We start from the raw sequence: 26,849 nt of genomic DNA on the forward strand, positions 1-26,849 counted from the left end.
AAAACTAGAGGAAAGGGCTTGCAAAAGACAGCACAGAATGCGAAGGATACCAGTAAAGGGCCACAAATCAGCTTCCAAGAGCAACTAAAAGGAATTATGAAAGGAAATTTGGTAGGGACATCAAAATTAATAATAAATTTTATAGTTACATTAGGGGAAAGTGGGTGATCAGGAACAATGTTCGTCCACTAAAGAATAAAAGTAGGAATATTGCCAATGATAATGGGGAAATTGTAGACATATTGAATAATTACTTTGCCTCAGTATTTATAGTAGAAAAGGATGACAGCATGCCTGAAGTCTGGGGGAAATTAATTGTGGATCAGGAACAGGGCCTGAAAAGAATTAAAGTAGGTAAAAGGTCAGGGATGGCACAGTGGTTCAGTGCTCAGCACTGCTGCCTTACAGAACCAGGGATGCGGGTTCGATTCCAGCGTCAGGTAACTAACTTTGTGGGGTTTGCACATGCTCCCAGTGTCTGCATGGTTTCCTCTGGATACTTCGGTTTCCTCCCACAATCCAAAGATGTGCAAGTTAGGTGAATTGGCCATGCTAAATTTCCCACAGTATTAGGTACATTAGTCAGGCGTAAATATAGGGTAAGGGATTGGGTCGGGGTGGGTTACTCTTCGGAGGATCGGTGTGGGCTTGTTGGGCTGAAGGACCCATTTCCATACTGTAGGGAATCTAATCTAATCAGTATTGAGGAAATTAGTAGAATGAAAGAGTGACAAATCTCCAGGACCTGATGGTTTCCTTCAGAGGGTCATAGAGTCATAGAGATGTACAGCACGGAAACAGACCCTTCGGTCCAATCCGTCCATGCTGACCAGATATCCCAACCCAATCTACTCCCACCTGCCAGCACCCAGCCCATATCCCTCCAAACCCTTCCTATTCATATACCCATCCAAATGCCTACAATTGTACCAGCCTCCACCGCATCCTCTGGCACCTCATTCCATACACGTACCACCCTCTGCATGAAAAAGTTGCCCCTTAGGTCTCTTTTATATCTATCCCGTCTCACCCTAAACCTGTGCCCTCTAGTTCTGGACTCGCTGATCCCAGGGAAAAGCCTTTGTCTATTTATCCTATCCATGCCCCTCATAATTTTGTAAACCTCTATAAGGTCACCCCTCATCCTCCGACACTCCAGGGAAAACAGCCCCAGCCTGTTCAGCCTCTCCCTGTAGCTCAGATCCTCCAACCCTGGCAATATCCTTGTAAATCTTTTCTGAACCCTTTCAAGTTTCACAACTTCTTTCCGATAGGAAGGATACCAGAATTGCACGCAATATTCCAACAGTGGCCTAACCAATGTCCTGTACAGCCGCAACATGACCTCCCAACTCCTGTACTCAATACTCTGACCAATAAAGGAAAGCATACCAAACGCCTTCTTCACTATCCTATCTACCTGCGACTCCACTTTCAAGGAGCTATGAACCTGCACTCCAAGGTCTCTTTGTTCAGCAACACTCCCTAGGACCTTACCATTAAGTGTATAAGTCCTGCTAAGATTTGCTTTCCCAAAATGCAACACCTCGCATTTATCTCCATCTGCCACTTCTCAGCCCATTGGCCCATCTGGTCCAGATCCTGTTGTAATCTCAGATAACCCTCTTCGCTGTTCACTACACCTCTAATTTTGGTGTCATCTGCAAACTTACTAACTGTACTTCTTATGCTCGCATCCAAATCATTTATGTAAATGACAAAAAGTAGAGGGCCCAGCACCGATCCTTGTGGCACTGCACTGGTCACAGGCCTCCAGTCTGAAAAACAACCCTCACCACCACCCTCTGTCTTCTACCTTTGGGCCAGTTCTCTATCCGAATGGCTAGTTCTCGCTGTATTCCATGTGATCTAACCTTGCTAATCAGTCTCCCATGGGAACCTTGTCGAATGCTTTACTGAAGTCCATATAGATCACACCTACTGCTCTGCCCTCATCAATCTTCTTTGTTACTTCTTCAAAAAACTCAATCAAGTTTGTGAGACATGATTTCCCATGCACAAAGCCATGTTGGCTATCCCAAATCAGTCCTTGCCTTTCTAAATACATGTACATCCTGTCCCTCAGGATTCCCTCCATCAACTTGCCCACCACCAAGGTCAGGCTCACCTGACCCTGGCTTGTCTTTACCACCCTTCTTAAACAGTGGCACCACATTTGCCAACCTCCAGTCTTCTGGCACCTCACCTGTGACTATCGATGATACAAATATCTCAGCAAGAGGCCCAGCAATCACTTCTCTAGCTTCCCACAGAGTTCTCGGGTACACCTGATCAGGTCCTGGGGATTTATCCAACTTTAACTGTTTCAAGACATCCAGCACTTCCTCCTCTGTAATCTGGACATTTTGCAAGATGTCACCATCTATTTCCCTACAGTCTATATCTTCCATATCCTTTTCCACAGTAAATACTGATGCAAAATATTCATTTAGTATCTCCCCCATTTTCTGTGGCTCCACACAAAGGCCGCCTTGCTGATCTTTGAGGGGCCCTATTCTCTCCCTAGTTACCCTTTTGTCCTTAATATATTTGTAAAAACCCTTTGGATTCTCCTTAATTCTATTGCCAAAGCTATCTTATGTCCCCGTTTTGCCCTCCTGATTTTCCTTTTAAGTACACTCCTACTTTCTTTATACTCTTGTAAGGATTCACTCGATCTATCCTGTCTATACCTGACATATGCTTCCTTCTTTTTCTTAACCAAACCCTCAATTTCTTTAGTCATCCAGCATTCCCTATACCTACCAGCCTTCCCTTTCACCCTGACAGGAATATACTTTCTCTGGATTCTTGTTATCTCATTTCTGAAGGCTTCCCATTTTCCAGCCGTCTCTTTACCTGTGAACATTTGCCTCCAATCAGCTTTCGAAAGTTCTTGCCAAATACCGTCACAATTGGCCTTTCTCCAATTTAGAACTTCAACTTTTAGATCTGGTCTACCCTTTTCCATCACTATTTAAAAACTAATAGAATTATGGTCGCTGGCCCCAAAGTGCTCCCCCACTGACACCTCAGTCACCTGCCCTGCCTTATTTCCCAAGAGTAGGTCAAGGTTTGCACCTTCTCTAGTAGGTACATCCACATACTGAATCAGAAAATTGTCTTGTACACACTTGAGAAATTCCTCTCCATCTAAACCTTTAACACTTATGGCAGTCCCAGTCGATGTTTGGAAAGTTAAAATCCCCTATCGTAACTACCCTATTATTCTTACAGATAGCTGAGATCTCCTTACAAGTTTGTTTCTCAATTTCCCTCTGACTATTGGGGGGTCTATAATACAATCCCAATAAGGTGATCATCCCTTTCTTATTTCTCAGTTCCACCCAAATAACTTCCCTGGATGTATTTCCGGGAATATCCTCCCTCAGCACAGCTGTAATGCTATCCCTTATCAAAAATGCCACTCCCCCTCCTCTCCTGCCTCCCTTTCTACCCTTCCTGTAGCATTTGTATCCTGGAACATTAAGCTGCCAGTCCTGCCCATCCTTGAGCCATGTTTGCGTAGTTGCTATGATATCCCAGTCCCATGTTCCTAACCATGCCCTGAATTCATCTGCCTTCCCTGTTAGGCCCCTTGCATTGAAATAAATACAGTTTAATTTATTAGTCCTACCTTGTCCCTGCCTGCCCTGACTGTTTGACTCACTTCTGTTCTCAACTGTACCAGTCTCAGATTGATCTCTTTCCTCACTCTGTCCCTAGGTCCCACACCTTACTAGTTTAAATCCTCCCGAGCAGTTCTAGCAAATTTCCCTGCCAGTATTTTAGTCTCCTTCCAATTCAGGTGCAATCCGTCCTTCTTGTACAGGTCACTTGTACCCCAAAAGAGATTCCAATGATCCAAAAATGTGAATCCTTCTCCCATACACCAGCTCCTCAGCCATGCATTCATCTGCTTATCCTCCTATTCCTGGCCTCACTAGCTCATAGCACTGAGAGTAATCCAGATATTACTACCCTTGAGGACCTCCTTTTTAAATTTCTGCCTAACTCTCTGTAATCTCCCTTCAAAATCTCAACCTTTTCCCTTCCTATATTTTTGGTTCCAATGTGGACAATGACCTCTTGCTGGCCCCTCTCCCCCATGAGAACATTCTGCACCCTCTCTGAGACATCCTTGATCCTGGCACCAGGGAGACAACACACCATTCTGCTTTTTCTGTGCTGGCCACAGAAACGTCTGTCTGTACCTCTGACTACAGAATCCCCTCACACAATTGATCTCTTGGAAGCCGACTTACCCCTCGTTGCCTTAGAGCCAGTCTCAATACCAGAAATGTGGCTGTTAAAGGAAGGAGGGGAGCACATTTAAGATGTGCTTTTCGAGTTCCCTAGATATAGGAGTCATCCCTCCTCATTGGAAAATTGTATTTCACTCCATTTTTTTAAGAAGGTTGAGAGAGGAAAATCAGGGAACTACAGACTAGTTAGCCTAACATTTGTGGTGGGGCAATTGTTGGAGTCTATAATCAAAAATGATTGATAATCACTGAATATCTTGAAAGTTTCCAGTTAATCCAGGAGAACCCGCATGGATTCATGACAGGTAGGTCATGCCTGACAAACCTCATTGCATTTTTTGAAGAGGTGACTGAAGTAGTGGAATGCTTATGGATGTTGATTATATGGACTTCCAGAAAGCAGTTAATAAAGTCCCACGTAAGAGTTTGTTAACTAAAGTAGCAGCCCACGAATTGAGGGCAGGTTACTGAACTGGCAGGGAAATTGTTTGGTAGATGAGAAAAACAGAGATAATGGCAAGGATGTGACCAGTGGTGACCCATAAGGATTTGTGTTCAGACCTTAATTATTCACATTATTTATTCAAGACTTGAATAATGACATAGCTAAAATTGCTGATGACACAAAATTAGGTAACATTGTAGACAATGTAGATGGTAGCATAAATTTGCAAATGGATATTTGTGGACTCAGTGAATGGGCAAAATTGTGGCAGATCTTGCAAATCTCACTAACAGGTGCAGAAAATAATCAAGGAAGCTAATGGAATGCTGGCCTCTTTATATGGAGAACTCGACTACAAGGCTGCACAAGTTATGCTGCTATTAGACAAAATCTTGTTTAGACCCAATTGGATTACTGTGAGCAGATCTGGGCACATCACCTTCAGAACAATATATTGGCATTGAATGGAATACAATGTAGATTTACAAGAATGATCCTTAGACTTCAGGGGTTAGTTCTGAGGAGAAATTACACAAATAAGTCCTGTTTCTCTGGAATTTAGAAGGTTAAGGAGTAACCTGATAAGTCTCCAAGATGTTAACAGGAAAGGATGGGGTAGATAAAGTTAAGCTATTTCCAATGGTTGGGGATTCCAGTCTAGAGACCATAATCTGAGAATTAGAGCCAGACCATTCAGGAGAGATGTTAGGAAGCACTTCTACACACAAAGGCTGGTAGGTATTTGGAACTCTCGTCCACAAACCGCAGTGGATACTGGATCAGTTAATTTTAAATCTGAGATAGATAATTTTTTGAGCAAAGGTATTCAAGGATATGGACCCAAGGCTGGTATATAGAATCAGGCCACAGATCATCCATGATCTCATTGAATGTTGGAATAGGCTCAAGGAGATGAATGGCCTATCTTCCTGTTCCTATGTTCCTACAATGCTGTCTTGGACAGCAATTGTGATATTATTATGTGACTGGTATAACAAGCCTTCTGTAACTTTTTTTGTGTACATTGAACTTATCTAGTTTAAACGAAGTTGATTGAACTAAGGAGCACAATAATTGTATGAGTAGAGCAGAATCTTTGGCCTATCCCGTCTATCTGAGAAAAGGCCAAAGACCAAATCATCCCAATCACGCTGGCATCTTCTCCAGTCATGTCAGTCCTGTGAAACATACAAGCAGAAGTTCAAGATAATATATCCCATTTCCGATGGTATCAGATATATTATGTTGTGCTTATTCCTGTGGAAGGAGAAGGAATAAGTCACTTGTCTTTATAAACTACTTTCGAACTGTCCCCAGGGACCACTGCCCTAGACGGGTTTTAGAAACAAGGAAAGGTGATGCAAACATTACTTTGCTATGGTAAAAGAGCAGCTGTTGCTGAATTTTCCCTTTCAATGTACAGTTCAGTTAATGTGTGCTGTCAGAATGCAAGGTAGACACAATATGTCTGCATTTGATGGAACAGCCGGTTCAGCAGTAACAGCTGGCCATAGCCTCAGTGAAAACTGAACAAGCATCTGTTCAATTTTCAGCTCTGCCACACTGATGGTGTTGGTGATTAATCTGCAAAGCTGTTGTGTCTTTCTCCCCCTGTGCATTTAAAAAATAATAGCAAGGATATTAAAATATAGCAATGCCTCTAAAAGTAGGATTCTAATAATTTATTTTGAAAAAAATCTCTAATCTCTGCTGCAACTAGACTGGAAGAGTTCATCTGTAAATGGATCAGACATTAGTACCATCTGATGTGACCTTGCTTGTGCTGAATCCTGACCCACATTCTCCCTTTCTCAGCAGCCCACCCACCTGATTTTAGCAGTCAATGTGCTCATTCCCTCCACGAGGAAAATGTGTTGTTTTCAAGAATTGTTTTCAAAAAACATGTAGTAAAATTCCAACTTTTTTGTTCTTCAAGCAACCTATACTTATAACATATATTAATACCATTATAATACACACAGTAATAAACACCCAGGCATAGCCACAGGCTAGTAATATATACAAGGGGTTCAAATTGTTAATGAATGGGCTATCGGCTACAATCAAATGCAAAGGTGTGGGGAAGGGTTGGTGGGTGCGGAGTGAGTGTCAAGTGGCCCATATAAAGAGCAACAGATACCTGGGATTGAATTACAGGCTGGAAACTAGTTTGAGCAGTTTAGATTGCAGGCATTGAGGGGTTTCAAGTATATACGTTAAAAGTAAATATTGACCCTAGAATGGGTTGTAGCTTGGAGTCTAATTGAGGGGAGTTCAGGTGATTTAGTTATGGAATGATAGATTCCTGAGAGTCATAACAGACGATTATCTAAAAAAAAAGTTCAGATGATATAGGAACAGGAGCGGGTTAGTGGTGCTGGAAGAGCACAGCAGTTCAGGCAGCATCTACTGCTCCTCGGATGCTGCCTGAACTGCTGTGCTCTTCCAGCACCATTAATCCAGAATCTGGTTTCCAGCATCTGCAGTCATTGTTTTTACCTAGGAGTGGGCCATTCAGCCTTTAAGTCTGTCTCACCATTCAATAAGATCATGGCAGATTTGCAGCCTAATTCTATATACCTGCCTTTGGTCCATATCCCTTAATTTTTTGATATTATCTATCTCAAATGTAAAATTAACAACTGATCCAACATCCACTCCATTTGTGGAAGAGAGTTCCAAATGTCTACCAATCTTTTTGTGTAGAAATGCTTCCTAACGTCTCTCCTGAATGGTCTGGCCCTACATTTCATGTTTTGCCTTCTACTTCTAGAATCCCCAACCAGTGGAAGTAGTTTATCTCTATCTACCTCATCCTTTCCTGTTAATACTTTGAAGATCAGGTCACCACTTAACCATCTAAATTCCAGAGAAAACAGCCTTATTTGTATAATATCTCCTTACAACACCCTGAAAGTATCATTCTTGTAAACGATATTATACTTCCTGCAAGGCTAGTACATCATTCCTAAGGTTTGGTACCCAGATCTGCTCACAGTACTCCAGGCAGGGTCTAACTAGGGTTTTGACAAACTGCAGCATTACTTCTGCAACCTTATATGCCGGTCCTATAAATATAAAGGCCAGCATTCTATAAGCTTTCCTGATCATTTTCTGCACCTGTTCGTGCATGTTAAAAAATTGTGCACTTGAACCCCTAAATCTCTTTGCACATCCATTGTATTTAATATCATACCATCTGGAAAGTATCCTGATCTATCCTTTCTGAGTCTAAAGTAGATAACCTCACATTTGCTTACATTGAACTCCATCTGACACAGTTTTGCCCATTCACCTAATCTATCAATATCCTTTGGTAATTTTATACTATCATTTCCATCATCTACAATGCTGCCTAACTTTGTGAGGTGCTACATTTTGAGAAAGAAAATCTTAGCAGGACTTATACACATAATGGTAAGGACCTAGGGAGTGTTGCTGAACAAAGAGACCTTGGAGTGCAGGTTCATAGCTCCTTGAAAGTGGAGTCGCAGGTAGATAGGATAGTGAAGAAGGCGTTTGGTATGCTTTCCTTTATTGGTCAGAGTATTGAGTACAGGAGTTGGGAGGTCATGTTGCGGCTGTACAGGACATTGGTTAGGCCACTGTTGGAATATTGCGTGCAATTCTGGTCTCCTTCCTATCGGAAAGAAGTTGTGAAACTTGAAAGGGTTCAGAAAAGATTTACAAGGATGTTGTCAGGATTGGAGGATTTGAGCTATAGGGAGAGGTTGAATAGGCTGGGACTGTTTTCCCTGAAGCATCGGAGGTTGAGGGGTGACCTTATAGAGGTTTTACAAAATCATGAGGGGCATGGATAGGATAAATAGATAAAGTATTTTCCCTGGAGTGGGGTGAGTCCAGAACTAGAGGGCATAGGTTTAAGGTGAGAGGGGAAAGATATAAAAGAGACCTCAGGAGCAACTTTTTCATGCAGAGAGTGGTACGTGTATGGAATGACCTGCCAGAGGAAGTGGTGGAGGCAAATACAATTGCAACATTTAAAAGGCATCTGGATGGTATATGAATAGGAAGGGTTTGGAGGGATATGGGACAGATGTTGGCAGGTTGGGATATCTGGTCGGCATGGATGAATTGGACCGAAGGGTCTGTTTCTGTGCTGTACATCTCTATGACTCCATCAGACTTTCTTTCATTTTCTAAGTTGCTCATAAATAATTAAGGCCCTAACAAAAATCCTAGTAGGACACCACTGGTCACATCTTGCCAATTTGAGTACTTATTTATTATTCCTACTTTCTGTCAGCTGCCACCCAACCAATTTCCCAAACTAGGAGATAAATTTAAGCAATCTGAAACTATCATTTGAACTTCAATGTGAGATTGCCCTATTGACACCCGAAGATTCATTATAATTATTTTTAATCAACCTGTTCAGACATGTTATTACACACTTCCTGAACAAGTGGCCTTGCACCCAGATCTTCTAGCCAAGAAGTAAGGACACTACCACAATGCCACAAAAGTTTTGTTATATATAATGGATTTGCTCTGTACATTGTGTAATTATGACACGGTTTCATTCATTTTTAAATCATTTAGTTTTCCCAAAATGTCAACAAAAATGTGGTGTGAATTACATAGTATATAGAACATAGAACAATACAGTGCAGAACAGGCCCTTCGGCCCTCGATGTGGCACCGACCTGTGAACTATTCTAAGCTCATCCCCCTACACTATCCCATCATCACCCATGTGCTTATGCAAGAATTGTTTAAATCTCCCTAATGTGGCTGAGTTAACTACATTAGCAGGTAGGGCATTCCACGCCCTTACCACTCTCTGAGTAAAGAACCTGCCTCTGACGTCTGTCGTAAATCTATCACCCCTCAATTTGTAGTTATGCCCCCTCGTACAAGCTGACGTCATCATCCTAGGAAAAAGACTCTCTCTGTCTACCCTATCTAATCCTCTGATCATCTTGTATGTCTCTATCAAATCACCTCTTAGCCTTCTTCTTTCCAATGAGAACAGACCCAAGTCTCTCAGCCTTTCCTCATAAGACCTTCCCTCCAGACCAGGCAACATCCTGATAAATCTCCTCTGCACCTTTTCCAATGCTTCCACATCCTTCCTGTAATGGGGCGACCAGAACTGTATACAATATTCCAAGTGCGGCCGCACTAACGTTTTGTATAGTTGCAGCATGACATTATGGCTCCGGAACTCAATTCCTCTACCAATGAAACCTAACACACCGTATGCCTTCTTAACAGCACTATCAACCTGAGTGGCAACTTTCAGGGATCTATGCACATGAACTCCAAGATCCCTCTGCACATCCACACTACCAAGAATCTTTCCATTGACCCCCAGTACTCTGCCTTCCTGTTATTCTTCCCAAAGTGAATCACCTCACATTTAGCTGCATTGAACTCCATTTGCCACCTCTCAGCCCAATTCGGCAGTTTATCCAAGTCCCCCTGCAACCTGCAACATTCTTCCAAACTGTCCACTACTCCACCGACTTTAGTGTCATCTGCCAATTTACTAGCCCATCCTCCTATTCCTGTGTCTAAGTCATTTATAAAAATGTCAAACAACAGTGTCCCAAAAAAGATCCTTGTGGCACACCACTTGTAACCAGACTCCAGGCTGAATATTTTCCGTCAACCACCACTCGCTGCCTTCTTTCAGAAAGCCAGTTTCTAATCCAAACTGCTAAATCACCCTCAATCCCATGCCTCTGCATTTTCTCCAACAGCCTACCACATGAAACTTTATCAAAGGCTTTGCTTAAATCCATGTACACCATGTCAACTGTCTACATGTTTGGTCACCTTCTTAAAAAATTCAAATGAGGTTTGTGAGACACGACCTGCCCTTGCCGAAACCATGTTGACTGTTTCCAATCAAATTGTTGCTTACTAGATGATTATAAATCCTATCTCTTATAATCCTTTGCAAAACCATTCCTACAACAGAAGTAAGGCTCACTAGTCTATAATTACCTGGATCATCTCTACTGCCCTTCTTGAACAAGGGCACAACATTTGCAATCCTCCAGTCCTCTGGCACTAAACCTGTAGACAATGATGACTCAAATATCAAAGTCACAGGCTCCACTATCTCCTCCCTAGCTTCCCAGAGAATCCTCGGATAATCCCATCCAGGCCAAGGGATGTGTCTACTTTCACTCCTTCTAGAATTGATAACACCTCTTCGTAACTAACCTCGATCCTTTCTATTTTAATATCTCGTATCCCATTCTTCTCCTCTACAATATTCTCCTTTTCCTGAGTGAAAACTGATGAAAAATGTTCGTTTAGCACCTCTCCAATCTCCACAGGGTCCATACTCAACTTCCCACTTCTGTCTTTGACTGGCTGTATTCGGACCCTAGTCATCCTTTTATTCCTCACATACCTATAGAAAGCTTTAGGGTTCTCCTTTATTCTATCTGTTAAAGGCTGCTCATGTCTTCTCTTTGCTCTTCTTAACTCTCTCTTTAAATCCTTCCTAGCTAATCTGTAACTCTCTATCACCTCATCTGAACCATCTTGTCTCATCAACACATAAGCCTCCTTCTTCCGCTTAACAAGAAATGCACTTTCTGTAGTAAACCATGGTTCCCTTACCTTATCACCTCCTCCCCGCCCAACAGGGACATACCTATCAAGGACAGGCAATATCTATTCCTTAAACCAGCTCCACATTTCCATTTTCCGCATCCCCTGCATTTTGCTACCCCATTCTATGCATCCTAATTCTTGGCTAATCGCATTATAATTGCCCTTGCCCCATTGATAACTCTTGACCTGTGGCATATACCTATATCTTTCCATCGCTAAACTAAGCGTAACTGAATTATGGTCACTCTTTCCAAAGTGCTCACCAGATCCAGTGTGGCCTCCCCTCTTGTCGGCCCTTCGACATTGTGTGACAGGAAACCCTCCTGTACACATTAGACAAAAACTAATCCATCCGACGTACTAGAGTTATAGCATTTCCGGTCAATGTTGGGGAAGTTAAAGTCCCCCATAATGACCACCCTGTTCCTTTCACTCCTACCCAGAATCATTTTGCCAATCCTCTCCTCCACCTCCCTGGAAATCTGCAGAGGCCTATAAAAAACTCCAAGCAGTGTGACCTCTCCTCTCCTGTTTCTAACCTCGGCTCATACTACCTCAGTAGACAAGTCCTTGTCAAAAGTTCTTTCAGCCACTGTTATACTAATTAAGTCTAACAACCTCAATATTTGCAGCTGAACTACTGAGTTATAAGCACTAGAAAATCTACTGAAAAATAATTTGCAGTTAATTAAGAGAAGTCAGTGTGTATATATTTTCTAATCAGCTAGTTCAGAGATGTTATGACACATTTTGGAAGTAGGTGTGATTTGAATCTAGGCCTCCTGACTCAGAGGTAGGGACCCTATCACTGCATCCTAGCCACAGGAGCACATAGGAACTCAGCATTTCTGCTAAAACTTTCTGGTCTTGATATCAGAGGAGTTAATGTGGCTGTGGCTTATTTGGTAACTTCCTTGCTTCTGAATCAAAAGTTACAAGTTAAATCCAACTCCAGATTCTTAAGCACAGAATCTATGTTTGGTGCTCTAGTGATCTCAAGACAGAACAATGTATTTTGGGTGAAACCAAAGCCTCTTTATCTAGAGGGACATCCTTAAAAGATCTTGTGCCATTCTTCAAATAGGAGTAGGGAAATTCTTCCCCATATATATGATCACTGAAGGAACAGATAGATAATAAAATGTTGCTATTCTATCTTGATGTATACAAATTGACTGTGACATTTGCTACTACAGTGCCTACACTGCAAAACTACCTCATTAGTTGTAAAGTTCTTGAGGACATCCTGAAGCTGTGAAGGGTGCTATATGACTACATGTTCAGGTACCTTAATTTTAAAAAAAAGTTTTTGCATTTCCATCAATCTATTACTACAATTCTGTTGGTCAGTGGAGTTTTCTGACTTCAAGCAAGGTTGGTCACATTGGCTCTGTAACTTAGAGCAGCACAACCTGCACACTGGACTATAAATGCATAACCAAGTTTCAGTGGTAGCTATATATTCAACTGCCACAACCCTAAGCTCAGTAATTCTTTCCCAAAACCTCTCTACCCCTCTTCTTCTTTAAGGCGTACATTAAAAGCTCTGAACATCTTATCCTAATATCAACTTAAGTGGCTTGCTATCAGATTTTGTTTGATAATGTTCGTGTGAATTGCCTTGGATGTTTTATTCCATTTAAAATACTACATAAACGGAAGTTCCTGTACAGATGAAGTTGCAGTATGGGGTGACTGTAATCCAGTAAAGGTGAATAAGGTGGCATCTCATGTAGAGTAATGTTTTGCTTGAAGCAAATAAATGGTGGGATTAATTTTTGCCCTTGTCACTTGAGTTTTGCATGGTCCAAGGTCAGTGAGTGAGAATTGCATTCCTGTTACAGGACCCACCTGGTTTTCTTCCTATTTAAACGTGGAAGTGCTGCTATGGTTCTCCAGTTTTTTTCAAATTTTGTTATAATGCAGATTTGACAGGAGTTTAGGAGCAGGCGTTCTTATTTCATACTATTTATTGTTGATTTCAATTAAAATGACTTGAAGGAAATGAGGACAAACCCTTGTTTATGACCACTTCACTGCTGCACCACCCGTGGATACTTGAACTTAAAAATACCACCTCAGGTTGACATGAACACTCATCCCTCACTCTCTGATTATAATCTTCCAATACTTAGTGCATCTGCATCTGGCTCAAGATATTTAAAATATTCTCAGTGGGAGGAATATGGACTAAATATTCTTTTGATGTATTGACATACTGCGGTGGGTTCTTTTGTACATTGCGGAAGTTTTAGTTTAGTAATTGTGTATTAGATGACTCCCATCAGATCTAACTTGACTCTGTTATGTAAAAGCAGGTCAATCTGACCGTGGTTGGAGAAAAAACAAAATATTCTCAAATTAAGCCCATGAAGAGATTGTCCTTCTTCAAAACATGTGTTTTTGTGTGCTAAAGTGTAAAATGTATGCTATTTGCCTCATTGCTCAAATTTCATTCTGCAAACTTCAGCAGTAAATACCATACTTCTGGTATTTTTTTATTTCCACGTCAGGTGTGTGGGACAAATTAGATAGTTGTCTTGAAGAGCCAGCTAGTTATGATGTACTACATAGCCATGTTTCAGTGCCTACAAATTCTCTGAGGTGTGCCTCGAGTTCAGTTTGGATTAGTAGTTTGTGAACAAATCGATACCTGGGTTAGGGTTAGTTTTACTTAACTAAATAAAATTAGCTCCGGCTGGCTGTGCTGATTGCACACATAGATAACTGAGATTCGAAAGTAACATGCAGTCAGCAGCACGGTGCCCACTTACTCATTTTCCTGGCTACTGAAGGGACAGTTAACATTACTGAGAGTGCATAATGAAACTTCGCATGAGGTTATTTGATCCATCAGGTCTATTTGTTTCATCAGCTTTTGTACAACCTGCTCATCTATGAACTCGACTTCGAACACTTTTCACTTCTCAAACAAAGATTCTGCAGTTTAGTCCTGTCACATGTAAAACAAGTGCAAACTGAAAGTATCTGTTTTACATTTTAAACTTAAGAATTGCATTTGTATAATTCATCATGTGTCATTGTGAGAATGATAACTACTCAGGATCATAAATTGCTTTTGTGAGTCCTCAAATGACTGAACAGGCCAGTTCTGAACCTTTAGCTCTGTGGGCACAATGGACAGACATTCCTCAAGGAGCTGAATTGCAGGCCTTGCTACCATTTGTTTCCTTTCCTGCTGCCATTCTGCCTCATCATTGAAGATATTAGAATTCAAAGTATGGCTTGATGGCAAGTTGTTGCCATTTTGAACAATTGGTAGCAAGCTTCTTTCAGTTATTAACATCAATGATGCTCCACTTTAATCAAAGCTTTAGAGTGTCTTTTAAGCTTTTTCTTTGTCCTCTTTTTTAATACTGGCCCATTTCAGAGGTGAGAGAACAGGACTTGTCGGAGGGAAATGCTTTTCAGCCTCACGGTGTCCAGTTCATTTTAGTTGGCATTGCAGGCATTTTGCCTGAATGCATGTAGAGCTGACTTCAATAAAGAATAGCATTTATTTGATCCTTACATTGCATCCAGAAAATGCAGCAGAGACGGTGCTGATGGAATTCCTCTTCTCAGAACAGTTCTGAAAACGTTAGCTCTGTTTTCTTTCTACAGATGCTACCGGACCTGTTGTGTTTCTCCAGCGTTCTCTGATACTCATACACTTGCTTTGCTTTTGCCTGTGTTTATTGTTGTTCATTATTCATAGACACATTTTCCATAATGTTGCCATTTGAACTTTGAATGTTTATTTTCAGGTTGAGATTGTGACACACACAGGACCCCACAGGCGGCTATGGATGGGTCCACAGTTTCAGTTTAAGACGATTCATCCTTCAGGACAAACAACAGTTATTTCTTCCAGTTCCTCAGTACTTCAGTCACAGGGACCCAGTGACACCCCACAGCCACTTATGGACTTTGATACTGATGACCTAGAACTCAATAGCCTAAGGTAAGGAAATTCATCATAGTATGCAAGTACTGGTTCTTTGTACATTGCCCAAGATACAGAATCTCAATGATGTTGGAAGGTCTGTTCCTTCATGCCTGAATTGCTTCCCCTCTTCCCCATCAGAAAATTAAGCTGCTCAAACATCAAATTGCATTTGTTTGTGTTTTATTTATACAGTTTGTTGTCATTGTTGGATTCATTATTGAAGTGTAAAATGTAGTTACAGTGAACTTATGCATCAAACATTCCTCTAGTTCCTATTGAATTTTTTTTGCTGTTTTGTTCAAACCAAGATGCATAGAGTCTTATAGCACAGAAACTAGTGCTGCCAAACAGACCGAGGGGTGCAGTGCATAGTTCCTTAAAAGTGGAGTCTTAAGTAGGTTGGATGGTGAAGAAAGTGTTTGGCATACTTGCCTTCATTGGTCAGATCATTGTGTATAGGAATTGGGATGTTATGTTGCAGCTGTACAGAACATTAATGAGGCCACTTTTGGGATACTGCATACAATTCTGGTCACCATTCTATAGGAAGGATAATATTAAGCCTGAGAGGGTGCAGAAAAGATTTACAAGAATGCTGCTGGGACCGGAGGGTTTGAGCTATAGAGAGAGGCTGAATAGGCTGGGGCTTTTTTCTCTGGAGCATCGAAGGTTGATGTGTGATTTTTATTGAGGTTTGTAAAATCATGAAGAAAATAGATAGGGTGAATAGCCAAGATGTTTTTCCCAAGGTAGAGGAGACCAAAACTAGAGGGCATAGCTTTAAGGTGAGAGGGGAAAGACGTAAATGGACCTGAGGGGTAACTTTTCACACAGAGGTGGTGCGTGTATGGAATGAGGGGCCAGAGGAAGTGGTGGAGGCAGGTACAATTACAATGTTTAAAAGGCAGCTGGATGTGTATATGAATAAGAAAGATTTAGGGGGATATGGGCCAAATGCTGGCAAATGGAACTAGGTTAGATTGGGATGTCTGGTCGGCGTGTATGAGTTGGACCAAAGGGTCTGTTCCCATACTGTATGACTGTTTTACTCTGTAACTCATCCATGCCAACCAGGTTTCCTAAAAATGGCTAATGTTGTGCTATTATTTAAGGAAGGCTACAAGGAAAAACCAGGGAATAATAAACTGGTGAGCCTACATTAATCATAGGTAAGTTGTTTGCATTTGGAAAGGCAAGGACTGATTAGGGATAACCAAAATGGCTGTCTGGATGGGAAATTGTGCCTCACTAAGTTGATTGAGTTTTTTGAAAAGGTGACAAAGAAGATTGATGAAGGCAGAGCGGTAGGTGTTGTCTACATGGACTTCAGCAAAGCGTTCAACAAGGTCCACACGGTAGACTGGTTAGTAAGGTTAGATCACATGGGATCTAGGGGAGCTAGCCAATTGGATACAAAATTGGCTTGAAAGAAGGAGACAGAGCGTGGTCATGGAGGGTTGTTTTTTGGACTGGAAGCCTGTGACATGTGGTGTGCCACAGGGATCAGCACTGAATCCACTACTTTTTGTCATTTATACAAATGATTTGGATATGAATATATGAGGTATGGTTAGTAAGTTTGCAGATGGCACCAAAGTAGATGGAGTAGTGGACAGTGAAGAAGATTACATCACAGTACAATGCAACTTTGATCAGGTGGGCCACTTGGCCGAGGAGTGGCAGATGGAATTTAATTTAGATAAATGTGAGGTGTTGCATTTTGGCAGGAGTTATACAGTTAAAGGTAGAGCCCTGGGGAGTGTTACCGAACAAAGATACCTAGGGGTTCAGGTGCACATTTCCTTGAAAGTGAAGTCACAGGGAGACAGGGTAATGAAGAAGGTGAGTGGCACACTTGCCTTCATTGGTCAGAACATTGAATATAGAAGTTGGGATGTCATGTTGTGGCTGCACGGGACATCAGTGAAGCCACTTGTAGAATACTGCATACAGTTCTGCTTGCCCTTCTATAGGAAGGATGTTGTTAAACTTGGGAGGGTACAGAAAAGACTTACAAGGATGTTGCTAGGACTGGAGGGTTTGAGCTATAGAGAGATGCTGAATAAACTGATTTTTTTCTCCTGGATTGTCGGAGACTGAGGGGCAACTTTATAGAAGATTATAAAATCATGAGGGGCATGGTTGGGGATGAATAGTGAAGGTCTTTTTCTTAGGGTGGAGGAATCTAAACCTAGGGGGCATAGGTTTAAGGTGAGGGAAAAAATGTAAAATGGCCCTGAGGGGTAACTATTTCATGCAGAGGATGGTGCATGTCTGGAATGAACTGCCAGAGGAAGTGGTGGAAGCAGGTACAAATGCAGCATTTAAAATACACTGGGAAAGGTTTAGAGGGATATGGGCCAAATGCTGGCAAAAGGGACTAGATCAGATTGGGATGTTTGGACAGCATGGATGAAGTAGACTGAGGGTTTGTTTCCATGCTGTATGACTCTATGGCTGTACTGCTGTAATGTGAATTACAGTGAAGCACTTGGCTGTTTTCACATCACTGTATGAATTGGTTGAAACTGGCAAATTTCTAAAGCATATCTTCAGGTACAAATAAGTCTTGGAGGTTTATTTAGACCAATCACTCTCCAAACACCAACATCAGTGCCATGTTTCCAGGGAAAACATTAATCACATTTCCATCAACAGGAAAACATCAATGATAAGCGCACAGAACTTTTTCTATCTTTGAACGACTTTGTGAATGCAACACAATACTAATTCCAATGGAGACATCAACAGGAAGGGTTTCAAGTTTATAAGTGTGTAGCTCATTTTAGGGCACAAAAATTACAAGCAGAATTTAAAGGCCTACCTGGTGGGAAGTTTAGTGATGGAGACTAATTTAGTTAGGCACCAGGATGGTGGTTGGAGATCCTGCCACCTGCCTAACATACCCCATTTAAGACAGTGACATGAATACCCTTTGCATTCGATGCCTATTCTGCATTATGGAAGCAAGGCAGACAAACCCATCCATGATTGACTTAAGGACTCCTGGTGTGTGTGGTTGGTGCTGCTGCTGGTCCCTTAGTCACAGGATAATGGCTGAGCGTCTTTTTATCAGGAAGGAAGAGGCTCAGTCCCCAACCTTTACAAAGCTTTGAAGAATCCACATGTGGTCTAGGTCAGGCTCTGTTTTTGTTTTGGTCATCATGTGGAGCAGAACTGGGTGGTTTGGTTTAGTATTGCATGGAGAGAATCTGTTTGGGAGAGAACGTTGAATTTAACTATGTCACATAATGAGCATTCAATATAATAATCAAAAGTGCAGTCGTTCTGGCGAAATATTTGTGCAAATGACAAGCCAGATTACCGTTGCAATGTTTAACACATTATTTTTGGATATTATGGTGTCAGGATCCAGCCAGTCCGCTCAGAACCTGTTAGCATGCCAGGATCATCAAGGGTAATTGCTGACCGGAGAACTCTTTCAACAGTGATTGATGCTGGATCAGGTAGGAAATCTATGCACAGGTTATACTGGTGGGGAGGAGATGACTTAACTTTACCTGCTGAACTCTCTTATTTGAATGCGTATAATGCTCTAGTTTGTTAAAGACTGATTTGTTCAGCAGATTTGCATTTGATTTTTCACAAGGTGTCACAAGCTATCTTAAGAATTAATAGTAACATGTTTTCCATGTATATGCTAAAGTAAATGTCTTGTCTAATGTGAAGAAAATCTGCAGTGGATTAACTATGGAGTGCATGTGCACAGGTAGTTGGATGGTACATGTTGACAGAGTGAAAGTTCTTGCTGTAAAAGAGTCAGATAATTTTTGTCATCTGCAACAACAAAAATTTATTTCTGTCTTCAAGTTTCCATTGTTTCACATATTTGTTACCTGAATATGTTACCAAGGTTTTCTGCTTCCTAGTATGCTATGGCAAAGATATGATGGTGTGGATTTTTCTGATATATGCCCTCGTGTACATCATGAGTGCAATTGAATCAAACTGAACATGCCTCCTGATATGAATGATAATTGACAGCAGAATAAACTTCAGTCTCAAGCATACTGATAATAAATAACAGCCATGACATGTTGAATAGCGGAGCGGCCTCAGTGGACTGAATGGCCTGCTTCTGTTTTCTGTGTTTTTATGGAGCAGTGTTATGTTTTCACATACATTTCCTACAAGCCTTTTGTCATGTGCTCAAGTCAGGGTAGGATTGTTCTGGGTGCAGTGACGTAAATGATTGATGATAAGTTCCTCTGGACAGTATTTCCTGCAAAAACACAAGTGTGCACTTTGTTACTATTTATGTACCCATTATGAACAATGGATTCAGCACGTAGAACTCTCTGACCCTCAGCTTGAAAATCCAAGTTCAAATGCAGTTGGCATTCACATTGCTTCCTCTCAAGAGCATGTTTTGTCTGCCCTCGTCTGTAAAACAGGAGTGAAAAACTAGTAACAGGAATCAAAGCTCCTGAGTTCAAGTATTCCTCTTACTGAGTTAATCAAGAAGTGCTGTGGAAAGAATTCAGGATGTACCTGAAAGACAACTTGTCCAAGCAGAATAGTGTGACAGAAAAGTGAGAACTGAGAAGTTTACACCAGTAACATTTCAGTCTGTCACGATCTAAAGACACATAGGATAACCACTCTAAACATGCATCCTTAAACTTACCCACAGCCAGTTTTTTCAAATTGGCTCATCTTTAAACATCTTTAATTCTAACCTGCCTCCAGGATGCCCAAGGAATGAGGTAGAATTCCACTGTTATTGATTTCAATGGGAAATAAAATTGAGTAGAATGTAAAGTCAGTGATGCACTCAGTCACCTCAGTCTCCTGAAGAGCTGGTTCCTCTGAAGCTGTTCCCTGTGAGCAGTGGCAGACTCTTTGCAGGAATACCAGATGTCTCACCACCCACAAAATATGTGACAGTCAGGAATTCTACATGTAATAAGCAAACCTATTTTTGCAGAAGTTTGAAAAATATTGTTTTTACATTGATTTTAATCTTTCAATGTGATGTAATCCAGATACACAACACAACTGACGGATTTAAAATTTGTGAGTCAGATTCCAAAAGTCTTACATTGCTTGTGGTCTCTCTGTTTTTCAGTAAACCACCAGTTCCTGTTATGTATGCTTTACTGTTCCAACATTCTAGCTCATTGCAATCTCAGCAACACTGTTCAAGCCCTCATTGACTTGGGTTAGATTTGGTGCCACCCAGTTCGCAGCAATGAGCAGTAAGTTATAAGTGTCTAACCATGCATTTTAAATATGTAATTCTAAGACAGTTTCCAACTTAACTTTTAACATTGAGGTTTACTTTGATCTTCCACTCAAACCAGTTTTTGCCAAAATTCTCAAACATTTATATTCAATCATCTTTCATTATCCTTAATGACCACTTAAAAAAAACAAAACAAAGAGTACTGAAGGATTAAAAGCAGTATTTATATTGTGACTACCAGTCTACAGGATGAATTTTGAGCAGGTTTATATTCTCTGGCTACAAAGCAGTATTTTGTGACCAAGAGAAAAGCCCTTTACATACTCACAGAGCTCAACATCTGGCTAGTAAATTATAAACTCGTTGAGAGCACAACTCTGTCCATAATCTCAAACTACTCCAAAAACGCCCTGTGCTAAGTCCGAAAAAATAGCCAGAAATCTAGAACATCAGTTTAACACTGCACTGGAATGGCATTCTTAACATTGTGGTGTTCAATAGGAGAAGGGTGGCCTGTCTGAATGTATCAGTTTATCCCAATGGTTTTCAAAGGGCAGCGAGACTGGAGGTGAGGGCTCAATTAGACCTGCCATGACTTTATCGAATAATGGAGACTTAGAAAGGCCAAATGGCCTATTCGTGCTCTTGATTGTAAGTTAATATGTAGCCATCTTCCATCTCCCAGTTGGTAACTTTAGAGATGCAATCTTATTTTTGCATCTGTTTGTGTATGCAAAGTAAGATATGCTCCACACTGCTGCAGAAGTTGTACAAAACAATGATTTTCGTTCAGTTCTATCACCTTCTAATGATATTTATTTAAATAAGGAGTAGGGTGACATTATCAGATACAGTCTTAAACAATTAAGTCGGCCAACGGCATTCAGAGGTTGAGAGAGATGGTCATCAGAAAGGTCTGAACTAATTCAGCTTCTTTGCACCATCAGCTCAATTTTTAGTATCAGAATTTTCTGTTTAATCAAGTATGCATAACATGGAAGGATATAAAAACAGATCAAAGTGGAAAGATCAGAACAAATAATCTTAGTGTTAGTTGAATCTTTATGCCTTTAGTTTGTAAATTCTGCTAAACAATATTTCGCTTGTTAAAACTAAAAATAGAAAGTTAATTCTCCCTTAAATGAAAACATTAACCTATTTTTTTCATAATCTAATATGGAACAGCACACTTTATGTAGGCTTTATTGCATTTTTAAAAATACTAATGAGACTAAACTATATTAGGGAGTGGTCTCTAATGTAGAATAATTACTCTACATTACCATTGTTCCTAAATTATTTCAGACAGTCCACTGCAACTCTACATACACTGGAAGCTCGAAGAAACCTTTTATGATTGGATCAGGATTTCTGTGAAATACAAGTAAACGTAAGCAATTTGTATATCTTTGCAACAAAACCCATTGAATCATCCATTCAGCCACTGTGCCTGATCCAAACAGAAAACTCTGAACAAAATCTATTTTACACAAAAGTGATTAGAAAGCTAATGGGGTCTTTTGGGAGCAACTCGACAGTAGACTGAGGTATACTTGTTGTGCCAATATTTTTTTTAAAAATAGATAATTGAGAGATACTTTGAATGTTTGATCAAGAATTCTAAACTGCTGGAAATATTAAAAAGATAATTTTGTACATTGGAATTTCACACTCAGATCAGGGGTGCATGCCATGGAGCTGTTTGGATATTGGTTTTGGACAGTCATTTGTAAAATTTGAATTAATTTCTGGTGATGGTGGTGGTGGTGGTGATGATATGCTGCTTAGAAGCTGGTATAAAATAGCAGAAATTCTGGCTCTGTATATGCTTGAAATTACTAGATCCTGCAAAAGAGGGGCTCATTATTCCTACTGGCTCTTGTCTGTTTATAATTGTACAAGGGTAGCATATCAAGCAGTAATGTAGTAGTCCAAAACACAACTTCTTCTTGATGGCAATTGTACTCATCGAAGAACTGGCTTAGCTTACATTCTTGATCTCTTAATTACATACCAACAGCAACATCATAATGACTAATTGTGAGCGTTCCTGTATTAGATGTAGCAATTCTTAAGTAATGCTTGTAAAATCTCATCCATGTTGTTGGTAGTAAACCACTTAATACGTCTCTGAACCTGAACCATTTTAGTATTAAGACTAACTCTAATGGAACAGACACATTAAATATGCAGAAAATATTGCAGGGAAGAAACTTGTGACTCCATTCTAAAGACTTATCAGAGCTTTAAGAGGCTCCTGCTGGCAAAAAGAGTTCTCAATGTGGTGCACAGATCTTGAAATTTTCTGTCATATTTGCAGCAACTGCAAAAAAATGGGAGGATCACCAGGTCGAAATAGCAGCAGTACACATTACAGAAATTAGTTTTAATTTAGTCTACTCCATTGATAGCATTTGATGTATTCCATGGTTATAAAGTAAAGAATATATGAAATACAGGTGTATATAAGTATTCACATTATATATCCATCAGTTTCAGGTTCTTTGTTATAGTTTCACCTAAATCCCAGTGTATTTGTCCACTCATTCCATCAGAATAACAACAATCAAAAATTATTTTCTTCAAGAAGCACTTAAAATGTTACCTAAAGTTATATTACAGTGTGAAAGTGAGGAAAGCTACATTGTTTGCATTGTCATCCTTCAAAAGGACATTTAAACAATGTCCTGTCTTCATGTTTGGATCAACCATGTACAAAGTAGAAGAGAACATCCTCTTGGTAACCTGACCAATACTTCTTTCTCAAATACAGCAAATATAGCATTGTTGCTGAGGAGCGATTAGCACATTTGTCTACGTAATCAGTCACTGACTCCAAAATATTAATCATGTAAAGTGCTTTAGGTCATTTTAACAATACAATAAGTTGTTATATCAATGTAAGCATTTCTTTTTCTTTGTATGTGAATGGGATAATTTAGTAGTGATTTTACAAGTGTTCAAAGGCTGCCTGGTAATTGTCATGACATAGTTCATGATTTGTTTTCTGTCCCCAATTTTATACCTCTTCTCTCCTTCTGAGAGCGTTAACCTGCATGCTGGAAGCAGTTCTCTCGGTACCGGTTTGATGTGATACCTCAGTCAAATAATAATTCTTGTGTGAAATTTGGCAGTGTTGGCATGCTCAGTTCTTATCTAGTCCTCACTCAAAGTGCACTGCTGATATAAATTAGTGATCAAGAGTGGGAATCCCTAAAGAGGGACATTGTGAGTGATTAATGCACCTCCATTGTCGTCTCAGCTGAGATATGCTAGTTCACCACAAATGGGCGGAATTACTGATTTGATTTTCATAACCTGATTCCAGCCATCTCTGTACTCTGCACTCATCCCTTTTTGATGAACATATTTATAGAGATTCAATAATCAAAATAGATGTGTATTCATTTTATTAATACCCTGAGTCTGTGCCTACTTTTAATACAGGAGGAAAGATTTTCCCACACGTTTAAGCAAGTTTATCATCTATATCAGTCAGCTTCCATTGTAGCTTGGATCCACAGAGTGAAATCAAATCCAGATGAATTGTTCCAATAAACAAGCTCCCCACTAAAAGATCAACAACAGTTTGCATTAATAGAACATCTTTAATATCGCAAAAACACCCCCCAGGAATGTTGTCCAACAAAATGCATCATTAAGTTGCTCAAGGAAGTATCAGACCAGGTGATTTGTTCAAAGATGTAGTATTCAGCAGTAATTTATGGCAAAGTATGGCAGCAAGTTTTAAGAAAGGAATTCTAGAGCTTAACACCTAAGCAGCTGAAGGCATGGCCCACCAACGGTGGAGCAAATAAAATCAGGTTAGTGCAAAAGGTCAGGATTATAAGCTGAAGGAGGTTACAGAGATAAAATGAGGGTCATTGAGGGATTTGAAATATAGCAAAGGTTATGCTTTTAAAACTGAGGCATTGGTAGACCGGGAGTCAGCGTAAGCACTATGATGATGGGTGAATAGGACTTGGTACAAGTTAGAGTATGAGCAACAGAGTTTTAGATCAACTCAAGTTTATGGAGGCTTATGGGTGACAGGGCAAGCAGGAGGTCGTTGGAACCTGGAAGGAACAAAGCATTGATAGACAGTTCAGCAGGAAGTTGAGGCTAGTTCAGAGATGGGTGATTTACAGAGTTGGAAATAGTCAATCTTAGTGGTGGAGAAGAATAAAATTGGCAATTTAGCTCAGATTTAACATGGATGTCAAGATTGCAATCCATCTGGTTCAGCCCCAGAAATTAAAAGACCCCGTATTGACACCCTCTAAAATCAGTTGATTTTCATGCAGCATATTTCCTTGACTTTCTGTATAATACACAATACAAAATAATTCATTGTCACGTATATTGAAACAGGAAGGAAAAGTTTTTTTTACAGACATAAGATACAAGTCATTCTGTTATAATGTGCATTTCGTCAATGTGAATTTGCTGTAATTGGACTCACTATTTCTACAGCGCAAACTTTTAAAACATGTTGGCTCTAACACAATTACAGCATTTTAAGTGTTGTTTCTAAAGCGTGACTTTTCTATAATGCAGAGTTGCACAAGAATGCAACCATCGCATTTTAGAAGAACTGACTGTACGATATAAACCTACTTTTTACTATAACTACCATTTGAACAACCAATAAGATCACATATTTGAAATTACTGTTGTATGTTTGGCATTTTCAGAAACTAATTTGTATTCTCAATATGAGAACTTTTTAAAATGGTTTTATATTTAAAAATCTCTCCTGTGTAACATAAAGGGTAACATAAGTCATTTAAGTGGTTAATGTTTGGTGATTTAACTATGCTGGTATTGACTGAATTACATAGACTTTAAAACTGTTGTCTTTAACTGGTGATTATTGAGACAGGTAAGGTTCTCAGCATTTGATCATTGATTTTGTGGGTTGTGTATCGAAATCTGGTATTTTTAATTGACTTCTACTTGTACAGTATTAATGGCATGTAGTTACTGTGTGTTAAATTGTAGACCGAGAGTGATGTCCGCAAAGAAAACAAAACCAATTAACAACTTTTTCGAATTGATACCTATCAATGTTGTCATAAACCATTCTTCAGTATTTATATTAACGCTGACATGGTATCTGAAGCAGAGTTATAGTGAGGTTGTAAGAATCATTAGAGTACTGTGAGTACAGGAAGGATAGCATCCACAGGGAGAGAGGTGCAGGGTAAACATTTAAGTTTGATGATATTTCTAACTTTGCTTTCTCTCTCCTTGGATGTTGCTGAACCTGCTAAGTATTTCCAGCATTTTCTATTTGCGTTATATAAGAATCAGATAGATTCACAAAATACTGCAAATCAACATCAGTAATGTGCAGCGGTTAGAGAACATGGGATTGGTGTCCTTACAGCAGACATTGCTTAAGGGAAATGTAATAGAGATGTTCAGAATTATGAGGGGTTTTGACAAAGTAGTTGGGGAGAAACTGTTTCCTGTGGCGGGAGGACTGCTGATCAGAGGACACTGATTTGATATAATTGAGGGCAGTTTTTTTTATATATGAAATAGTTCTGATAATCTGATTTACACTGTCTGAAAGTCAGTGGAAGGAAATTTAAATATAACATTTTAAAATGAATTGGATAAGTACTTGGCAGGGAACAATTTGTAGGGATACAGGAAAGAGACAGTTGTGCAGCCTACTGGATAGTTCTTTCAAAGAGCTGGCACAGGTGTGATAGTTTGAAAGGACTTCCTCTGTGCTGTATTACATATGGAGTCATCAACAGTGAGCAGAATCATTGTTAATGTTAGGTATGGCAGAAGAAATAGTCTTGAGGATGGGAAGATAATGAGGAATATGAAGTGATAAAGGCAGACTCTTATTGAACAGGTATGTGGTGGCTAATGACCTATTAGTGATAGTTCCTTTTCTGCCACATTATGTTGTAACCCAGATGTGGAAGAGCAGAGATTATACGCAGAATTGTGCATTGTAATGTCCTGCACACACAGTTGTGATGATGGCCAAGTGATGTGGTGTTTGGCTGTTATCTGAGGACTAGACATCAACCTAAACATTGCACTGAGCCCAACTGCTCTGGATCTTTAGTGCCATGGATCTTTACAACCACCTGTGAGGGCAGAAAAGACATTTGTTTAGTATTTTATTTGAAAGACTCCACCCCTAACAGTGCAGTGCTCCCTCCACCCTTGAGGAAGAGAATGCAACTTTATATGTGGGAATTTCAAAGGATCAGACTAAGTTGAATGTATATCCAGTGTTTTGGGACAGTGAGGTAAAGGTTAGCATTTGGTATGAGGTAAAAAATCATGGTTTTATTGTTGTTAGTGCATTATATTCTGGCTGATTTGTGACTTGATACAAAGTGAGAATTGTGAATTGGAGAT

The 26,849-nt window shown here is 40.1% G+C and overlaps 1 protein-coding gene across 2 annotated transcripts in view; it reads left to right on the plus strand.

Moving 5' to 3' along the window:
* bcas3 (BCAS3 microtubule associated cell migration factor) overlaps positions 1-26,849 on the plus strand; it is a 1,223,934-nt gene that overhangs the window by 747,568 nt on the left and 449,517 nt on the right. For both annotated transcript variants that reach the window (XM_043718095.2, XM_043718097.2), the window contains 2 exons: positions 15,072-15,268; positions 18,623-18,720. In XM_043718095.2, the coding sequence (XP_043574030.2) occupies positions 15,072-15,268; positions 18,623-18,720 (295 nt within the window). The remainder of the gene's footprint in view (positions 1-15,071; positions 15,269-18,622; positions 18,721-26,849) is intronic.

This window comes from Chiloscyllium plagiosum, unplaced genomic scaffold (genome assembly GCF_037043375.1).
Source record: "Chiloscyllium plagiosum isolate Xiang-an unplaced genomic scaffold, Cpla_swu_hap1 HiC_scaffold_31, whole genome shotgun sequence".
In the NCBI taxonomy this organism is placed as follows: Eukaryota; Metazoa; Chordata; class Chondrichthyes; order Orectolobiformes; family Hemiscylliidae; genus Chiloscyllium; species Chiloscyllium plagiosum.